The following is a 9,435-nucleotide window of genomic DNA, read 5'->3' as shown; positions in this document are numbered from 1 at the left end:
CGTGTCTATGTGACCTGAGGCCGACAGCGGCATGGTGGATAAGCCCTGGTAGCTACACGGTTTGCAGCGGACTGCGGCGGCCAGTCCTGCGTGGCAGCGACTGGTTCGGCGTGGGACGTCGTCGGAGACGACGGTGATGGCAATAAGGGCTACTTGTTGGCTTTTTCTACTAGGTGGTGGTGGTGCGGAGTGGTGGTCGTTGCTCAGGCATTAGCGTTGTGTGGCTTGTGTCGATGTCTCAATCCGACCGGCTATCGAGTTTTTTCTTTTTAAGTTGAGTTGAGTCGGCACTATCCGTTAGAAGCTACTTTTGTAGCTCTTTAGGAGCTACTTTTGTGGCTCTATTGTTATTCCCAGTTTGGGATTTCTCTTCTTTTTAATATAATTGGCAGCTCTCTGCCTGGTTCGTTTGGGGAAAAAAAAAAGTAAGTATTCAACAAGAAATCGATGGGTGCATCTGGGGCACCAGATGCCAGTGTGCAGATCCATGGAAAGGAGGCTCCGTTTGGTTTCATATTAGGAAAGATCATCTTTTGTTGCATTGACAAAATCAAAAGTCGCTTGATCTTTCTAATACATTTCTGATTGACAAAATCAAACACGCAGAAAATTAATTAATTAACCCGAAAGACAAAGCAAAGAGGTGGGTTGTCAATAGTATACATGATCTTTTTTTTAATTAAGGAAATAGTTCCAGCCTCCGCAATCAGAAGCTGAAAGCTTGCAGCTGTTGATTACAAACTGCAGTACTTAGACTGCCCACACCTTAAACTCAACAAGAGTTTAACAGAAAGACACAAAAATACCGGTCCAACATACTCCTAAGACCCTCTAAGCTTCCAGCCAGCCTTGCTGGCTTCAGCAACTGACAGCATTCGGCAAATTCAAACCTGCTCCAGACTTCCCAAACTGGAACTGAACACACACCACACACCTCAACCAGCACACATGTTCTAGACCATAGAAACGAAGGATGAAAAAACGCTCTTCATGACAGAAAACACACTGTCCATCTGGACATGATCTTACTAATACATAATCCCAAAAAAATCCAGATACACGATACTACCATTCAAATGCTGATGCAGACTTTGCAGAGAGGAAACAAATCAATCAAAGCACGTGAGACCAATCGACCAGGCAGAAGTACTGAAGCAAGGTGGTTTCATCTATCACCTGCTGCAGTTTTAGTTGATGGAAGGAGAGAGATGGATCATTAATATAACCAGCTACTGAATAACGTGAGAAGCGTGTGGAGGACGAACTGAAGGGCTCACCTCACCTCGATCGATATCATCTGAGCAGGGTTCCTGGACGCAGCCCGGTCTCCCTGCCGTAACGCGGATGCAGCGTCCTGTACAGGGAGGGGTCATGGCCAAGCCGCACCCCGTCCCACACCAGCCGGTCCCACCACTCCTCCTCGCAGTCCACTGTCGGCTTCCTCTTGCTACCGACACCGGTACCGTCCCCGACAGCCGGCATCCGCCTGAGGCTCCAGCATCCCCTCACCCTAACGGTCTCAAGTTCGGGCGTCAACATTCTGCGGCCGCTCAGGCAAAGCAGCGCAGGGAGCTCGTGCAGGTGGAGGCGCCGCAGCCTCCAGAAGTTCACCACCTCCCGCTTGGCCGGCACAGGGAACACCTCTGTAAGGCTGTCGCAGCACACGATCTCGAGGGTGTGCAGTCTGCCCAGGTTGACCGACATGGACAGGGGCAGCACGTGCAGCAGCCTCGGGCAGTTGTGCAGGTGCACATATCTGAGGTCCTCGAACGAGCGCTCGTCGGGCTGCGCCGCCACGCTCCAGCTCCAGACGTGGCGTGCCACCGGCAGCTGCGACACCCACAAGGTCTGGATGTACCAGAACATGGCCTGGCGGCTTCCGCCGCCCACCCCCTCTCCCTCGGGGGTGCAGAACACGGTGTCCAGCCGTTGGCACCGCTCGACTCGGCACCACAACAACTTGGCCCAGCTCAAGATAGCTGGGAACGGAATTCCGGTGATGGACGCGCTGTCGTGCACATGCAGGATCGTAGCGTGGTCGCACAGCAGCTCAGTCCCCTGGCCCGGTCCTAGTACAAGCCCCGTCTTCTGCATCCTGTCTTCGACTCTAATATAGGCGCCACGGTAAGGAGCCCGCGGGCAGTCCCACATCCACGCGGTTGCTGATGCATTGTCGTCTCTATGTATCGTCAGCAACGGTGCCAGCAGTGTGGTGGAGCCGCTGCTGGTAGTACAGTCGAAGGAGACGTCCTTGGTGTATGGCTGACCAGGCCTCCAGCCCAGGAGCATTTGCTTCTTACTGATGCTGCAGCCGGAGGTAGCAATGATAATGCTGTCATCATCGTCGTTGATGCTGCTTGCGTAAGAAGCAGCATGATCAGGAGACGATATGTCAATATGTAATCCCTCGCCAAGGAAATGATCTCCGATGGGCACAAGCGAGCCAAGGAGCCTCCCATCCCTCACAGAGATGTTGAAATGGGTGCCCCCAAGGCAGCAGCTTGGTGACAGTTGGGTGGTGGTGGTGTCGATTTGCAGCTCTTGTAATCTTGGCCTTGCTGGTGGCCACAGTATTGCACACAGCATGTGGCAACCCAGCAGACGGAACCCACAGAGGAAAGGAGCTTCCACCATGCTGAGGTCAAGTGTTTTTAACAACGTACCCGAGAGGTCCAGCATCTTGAGTTTCTTGAACCATCCTCTCAGGAACAAACCTTTCAGCTGCGTGCAACACCGGAGGGAGATGGTATGCACCTTAGCTCCTCCTTCGCCCACGCCTTTACTTGGTGTTCCCTTATTAGCAGTTGAGCTCTCCACAAAGAAGGTGAAAGATTCAAGAGATGGAGGCAGGACATCAGGGCCAACTTCTTTTAACTCAGTGCAACCATCAAGGGTGATTGTCCTTAGACTTTTTGCCTGGAGCAAGTTAGGGAACGTCTCCATCTGATCAGTTGTTACTCCAAGTTTTCCAAGTTCACCAAGCTGTACAGCATGTAAGTGATGCTCAATCCAATTCTTGACCCCACTGAAGTACAACTCTCTTGGATTCATAGGTGGACCCGTACACCAAAGAAGGTTGATGTTTGTGTGATTCAGATGTAGCACCAAAAGGTCGTCGGGGCATGGCCGTGACAATGAGCCAGTCCCGTGCGTTGTTTGATCCTTCACCTCTCCTCCATCTGACGAAGCACTTGTGCCAAGATCTTTGCAATGATCAAGCCGGAGAAATTTCAGTTTCTTGCAGTAGAGGAATGGGGGAGCAGAAAAACTGAAAGTGCACCAGGACAGTTGTATGACACGAAGATTCTTATAGTGCTTGAACATGTGGGATGATAGTCTTGTAGTATCAGTGGTGAAGCCTTGTTGTTCATCAGTGGAGGGTTTATCTCTGTTTGGGGCTATGAAGAAGGACGTTGCCATTGTTGGGTCATGATTCTTCTCAATAATAGTTTGAAAAGAATGACTCGACTGCTGGCAATCAGTGTGATGTGGAATAAGAGGGGGCAACAAAATCCGAATCCCATCAGGCATCACCGATTTGAAACTGGGAACAGCACGGGAGACATACTCCAGATCCCAATTCAAGTGTATATTACTGTGCAAATCACCAGCAATCTCCCACATTCTTTCCTTCAAAAGTAACTCTGGATTTTTGCCTCCATCTCTTATGATTCCATCACATGACAATGAGCCAGTCCCGTGCGTTGTTTGATCCTTCACCTCTCCTCCATCTGACGAAGCACTTGTGCCGAGATCTTTGCAATGAACAAGCCGGAGAAATTTCAGTTTCTTGCAGTAGAGGAATGGGGGAGCAGAAAAATTGAAAGTGCACCAGGACAGTTGTATGACACGAAGATTCTCATAGTGCTTGAACATGTGGGATGATAGTCCTGTAGTATCAGTGGTGAAGCCTTGTTGTTCATCAGTGGAGGGTTTATCTCTGTTTGGGGCTATGAAAGACGTTGCCATTGTTGGTTCTTGATTCTTCTCAATAATAGTTTGAAAAGAATGACTCGACTGCTGGAAATCAGTGTCATGTGGAATAAGAGGGGGCAACAAAATCCGAATCCAGCGTTCATCAGGCATCACCCATTTGAAACTGTGAACAGCACGGGAGACATACTCCAGATCCCAATTCAAGTGTATATTACTGTGCAAATCACCAGCAATCTCCCACATTCTTTCCTTCAAAAGTAACTCTGGATTTTTGCCTCCATCTCTTATGATTCCATCACATACCCAGTAACTGGATGCATGGGCACCCCAGTCCATGCCGCCAACATACTTATGTGCCCACATGTGCAAGATGCACTCCAGGACCATATTTGGATGTTTGTATGTAGTTAGGTAAGTAGCAACCTCATTAGCTTCTTCCAGCACAGCATTGGACAATGCAACACTCTCATGGACATCAGACCTGTCTGTGGGTACTGCTCGGAGAAAAACATCAGTCCTTTTCTCTATTGTTTCTTTGACTTCGTCATCCACTTGGACGTGCGGCCGGAACCTTCCGTGGAAGGTCCATAGCACCTTGCTGCGCAAGTGTCCATATATGGGGATGCCGAACTCGAAAAAATCAATGTATTCATTGCCTCCGTTGTGAAAGATCACCATGAACCGACGTCCCGCTAGATTCATGAAGATCTCCTTGGTGACATCATCGATCTCCCTTCGAGCAGCTTCATCGACCCCTTTGAAATCATCGTCCCTGTCCTTCTGATCAAAGATGGCCATCACGGGGTTGGGAAGCTTCAACTCCTCTGCAATTGCCTTTTGTAGTGCCCTCCTGCTTTTCCACAAGGAGCAGTCAATGTGGATCACTCTGTCAAACTTCAACTTGGGATTCTTCATTGACTCAGCTGATTGAAGCATCTTGGCTACAGCTTTGAGAGCCGCTGATGCCCCAAACCCATCCCAGCCTTTGAAGTAGATCTCCTTTTCTTTACTTGTATCCTCAAGAAAATCAAGGATGTCCCCTGCTGCCGCACGTATGTCATCAGCCTCGATCTCAATCGACTGCAACAACCAAAACATATTGAAATGCCAACAACAAAATTTAATACAAGCCATAAATTAATGCAATCCTGCATAGAAAAGTACTAGGAGATCCTTTTCAAATTTAGTTATCCTGGGAAGTATTGAGGCAATAACATTGGTTGATGAAGGGGTAAAATACTCAGCATGTTAAATTATGGCCTCCAAAAATTTGAAGCATCTAGTAAGAGGCCATGCAAGTCTAATTAGGGTGTGTTTGTCTAAAATCCTGTACTACGATGTCATGTCTCCTTAATGACTAAATTGTACACATACTCAGCATAGTAGCAGTTATATGGAGCCACTTCGAGGAATAATATATATATATATATATATATATATATATATATATATACAGCATATATATTAAATGTAATCGGTCACTTACCTCGTCGACACGCATGTTGCGCCTGTAGTTTAGAATGCCAGCAGCTTGTACAGTCGATCCGGGATGTTTCTTATCAATCAGGGAAAAAGCAGTGGGGTATGATGCATCTAGCTAACCAATTTTCTGCAGCAAACTCCTGATTTCTCCGCCAATGACAACAGATTTGTTCCTGCACGTGCAAGATGGAAAATTAAGCATTTTTTTAGTAGACATAGATGCCTTATGTGCTATCTCTCCAAGTGGATCAGTCGACATCAAAACAAATACAACTGTGAAAAGATCATATAATAAATTTCTGAGAGGATGCTGATGAAAGCCCAATGAAATAGACTAGTACCTTGTTATCGGATGTTTACATATATTGCGGGTGCGAATATAATATAATGCAAATAGATCTGATCAGGTGGACGAGAAGTGAAGCCAGAACTACAATGCCTGTATGGTATAGGAACTAGTTGCATGAGTCCCCAGCTTGACGATAGGGTAATGGTAATCTAGAGTTTTGGAGGATGGCCCATGCACATATTCGTCTCATTTGCTTTCAGCAAAGTTAAAAGGTTAGCGCATATATACCTGTGGCCATCAACGGATTCTTTGCTTGCATAGCTCGAGGGATTTTCAAAGGTAAAGGAGTTAAAGAGAAAAGGAAAGAGCAAAGGCTGCAGTTAATTTGTTTTTTGTCCCCTGTTATTTGAACACTATTCGAATATTTTAGGACTGAAAAGATTCCAACGTACGCTAGCTGTTCAAAAGAAAAAGGCAAAAGAGAACCACCACCGGTGTAAAGAATTGTTGTGAGACCTGACAAGGGAAACCAAAGAAATCATTTGCCTTAGGCCTTATTTGGATGTCTTTTTGAGCTTTTACACCTGTAACTAGCTTGCAGTTGTAATGTTATGTGCACAAGGTTACAGCTGGAATTTTTTAATTGTAAAAGTATTGTTTGGGTAAATACGGTGAGGAATCACCTGTATATATCGAACTCGCTACTGCTGTCCACCATCAAGCTCAAGATCCCCTACGCCTACATCACATCATCACCACCAGAATCGAGCTGCCTGCAACTGAGCTTGAGCTTAACACCATCCAGAATGAGCTTGAGCTCCAGTGCAGTCGTTGATTGAGGCCCTAGCAATGCGAATTGGGGCCGGGGCCGAGGCCGAGGCCATCCTTTCATATTCTGCATCTACATTAAGGCAATCAGAACAAAATCAGAGAAACTTGTCAACCGAGCTCTCAAAAGACTAGCTCAGCTAGCAACCAAGCAGAAAAACTCTGAAACAAGCAATATATTCTTCCATTCTCATTTGAGAATTATGCGAATACAAGGAGGTATTTTGTGTTCGGGAAAGTCCAAAGAAAAAAGGATTTTGAATCCACCTTTTCTTTTGCCTCTTGCCTTAGAAAAATAAATTGATCAAAATCCAATTATGTACTCTAAATAAATGCTTGTTATACCTAATATACTTAGTTTAACATGTATCTGTTTTAATTCTGTACTTTGTCCGACAAGCTTTTTCTTCACCAAATTACCCAAAGCTTATGCCATTTCAACCCAACCGTAGATGTTATGCTCGTCACACCTATAGACTTTTTTCTATTAGCGTTTGTTTTGCAAGGCGATGCAAGTTTTCGATGAAATCTTTACCTATCCTGTCTGCCAAACTGAATGATGTATTCATTCCAGAAATAACTAAAAATGGATAAGAGCCGAGAAGTCTTACAATATGAATATTCCATTCTAAAATTTAAATTGGACCAGAACCGGCGGCGGAACTGGCGCGCGGAGACGCCGCGACGGAGGGTGGTGCAGGCGGCGCGAGGTCGGCCGCCGCGTCGAGGAGGAGGAAGATCTCCTCCAGGATCTCATCGGGGAAGATCATCTGCGACGCTGGGACGCCGACGTCCGGAGGCGCCGGCGGCGAGGACATCGCGGTCGCGGCGGCGACGTGGGAGGCTACGGTTCGAGTCGCCGAACGGCGAAGGGGAGCCGGAGCGGAGTGGCAGAACACGCGAGAATCCCGTATACTGCTGGATGGGCTGCTGGTCGTTGAACGGGCCGAGCCAAGGTAATCAGCGGGTTAGACTCCACGCAATCTTGGGCTGGGCTGGCTCAAGCTTTTCGCTCAAAGGAGGGAGGTGGGCCGCAAAAACCTTTTTCTTCACTCTAATCCGTCATTCCATGATATACATTATTGAAGCCGCGGCTACCACCTTGCTCCATCTCTTCACGAGCCCATGCACGCACTCCCTGTCACGAACCATCCTCGCCGCCACCGGCCTGGAGACGACCCCTACCTCCTCTCCTGCTCCGATGCTCCACTGTCCCAGGGCGGCGACGGCGGCGCTGCAAGCAGTAACAAGACCGCACGAGCACGGTGGCCCATCGTGACCGACCAGCGGTGCGCCACGAGGGAGCTCCCGCCGCTCGCGCTCCCGCCGTTCCACTGCTGCCCGCCGCCGTCGCCGTCGGAGCCCATCCCTTTCGCCTTCCCGGACCCGGCCACCACGCCGCTCCGGACGCGGCGGCCGGCGCACGCCGCCGCTGGCGACGCGGACCACGTGGCCAAGTACGCGCGCGCGGTGGCGCTGAAGAAGGCGCTGCCGCCGTTGGACCCGCGGAGCTTCCACCAGCAGGCGAACATCCACTGCGCCTACTGCACCGGCGCGCACCGGCAGGCGGGGCGGTCGGACCTCGGCGTCGAGGTCCACTTCTCCTGGCTCTTCTTCCCCTTCCACCGCGCCTACCTCTACTTCTTCGAGCGCATCGCCGCCAAGCTCCTCGGCGACCCGGGCTTCGCGCTGCCGTTCTGGGCCTGGGACGTCCCCGAGGGCATGCGCATCCCCGACGCCTTCGCCGACGAGGCCTCGCCGCTCTACGACGCCATGCGGGAGCCTGCCCACGCGCCGCCCAAGCTCGGCGACCTCGACTTCTCGTGGGGCGAGGAGAAGAACCTCACCGACGACCAGCAGGTCCTCCTCAACCTCCGCCTCATGTACAAGCAGATGGTCAGCGGCGCGAGGCTGCCGGCGCTCTTCCTCGGGCAGCCGTACCGCGCCGGCGACGATGCGATGCCGGGCACGGGGACGCTGGAGTGGGCCCCGCACAACACCATGCAGTGTGGACGGGGGACCAGTCGTTGTTCAACGTCGAGGACATGGGCGTCTACTATTCCGCCGGGCGCGACCCCATCTTCTACGCGCACCACGCCAACATCGACCGCCTCTGGGAGGCGTGGCGGCGCGACATCATCGGCGCCGGCAGCGGCCGCGGCCCGGACCTCGACGACCCCGACATGCTCGACGGCGACCGGCTCCGCTACACGTACAACGCCGGCGCCGACGACGACCGCCCGCAGCCGTGGCTCGACCCCGCCGCGCGGCCGCCCGCCACCCCCGGCGTGAACCCCGAGGGCGGCCGGCGGCTGGGCTCCGTCGTCAGCTTCCACGTGTCGCTCGACGCGCCGGTGACCGCGGAGGTGAGGCGGCCGCCGAGGGCGCGGCGGTGGTGGCGCAGTCTGCTGGAGAAGAGTAAGCCGGCGGCGCAGGAGGAGGTGCTGGTGGTGGAGAGCATCGAGTCAGACGCCGGGGAGTTCGTCAGGTTCGACGTGCACGTGAACGCGAGGGAGTTCCGCAAGGTCCCGTCGGGAGGGAGGGATATGGCCGGGAGCTTCGCCACCCTGAAGCATCCCGGCGGCGGCAAGGTCGTACGGACCAGCATGAGGGGGTGGCGCTGAGCGAGCTGTTAGGGGGTGGCACCTAATGAAACTTACCAAGATTTTACAAGGTTTGGTGTGGTTTTCATGACATATCCTGGTTAAACGCGGAACATATACAAGCACACCTGGGTACAAAGAAAAGGCCTTAACCCTGCTAAAAGTGAAACAATGGACGACTTCTTTTCTTTCGACGGTGGACTCTGAAACAATGAAGACTTACCCGGTGCAAATTGAAATTTACTAAGATTTCTGAATCCAAACAAAGAACAGGACCTAAACATAAGACAAAAAGAC

The 9,435-nt window shown here is 51.0% G+C and overlaps 1 protein-coding gene and 1 pseudogene across 7 annotated transcripts; one reads left to right on the top strand and one right to left on the bottom strand.

Annotated features, from left to right (window-relative positions):
- Positions 1-646: 646 nt before the first annotated feature.
- On the bottom strand, positions 647-7,401 carry LOC101782670. Of its 7 annotated transcripts, none has more exons than XM_004963084.3 (5): positions 7,147-7,401; positions 6,391-6,608; positions 5,423-5,591; positions 1,278-5,016; positions 647-1,179 (listed from the first exon to the last, which is right to left on the bottom strand). In XM_004963084.3, exons 3-4 carry the CDS (start codon positions 5,435-5,437, stop codon positions 1,294-1,296), a joined length of 3,738 nt encoding a protein of 1,245 aa, XP_004963141.1. In that variant the 5' UTR covers positions 5,438-5,591; positions 6,391-6,608; positions 7,147-7,401; the 3' UTR covers positions 647-1,179; positions 1,278-1,293. The 7 variants fall into 7 exon arrangements, with proteins under 7 accessions (XP_004963141.1, XP_014660294.1, XP_004963142.1 ...); XM_014804808.2 differs by having other exon boundaries at positions 647-1,176; XM_004963085.3 differs by having other exon boundaries at positions 1,283-5,016.
- Positions 7,402-7,604: 203 nt separating this feature from the next.
- Positions 7,605-9,255, top strand: LOC101772272 (annotated as a pseudogene).
- Positions 9,256-9,435: the final 180 nt, after the last annotated feature.

Source organism: Setaria italica, chromosome III (assembly GCF_000263155.2).
Source record: "Setaria italica strain Yugu1 chromosome III, Setaria_italica_v2.0, whole genome shotgun sequence".
NCBI lineage: Eukaryota > Viridiplantae > Streptophyta > Magnoliopsida > Poales > Poaceae > Setaria > Setaria italica.
This window is presented reverse-complemented; position numbering and strand designations above follow the sequence as displayed.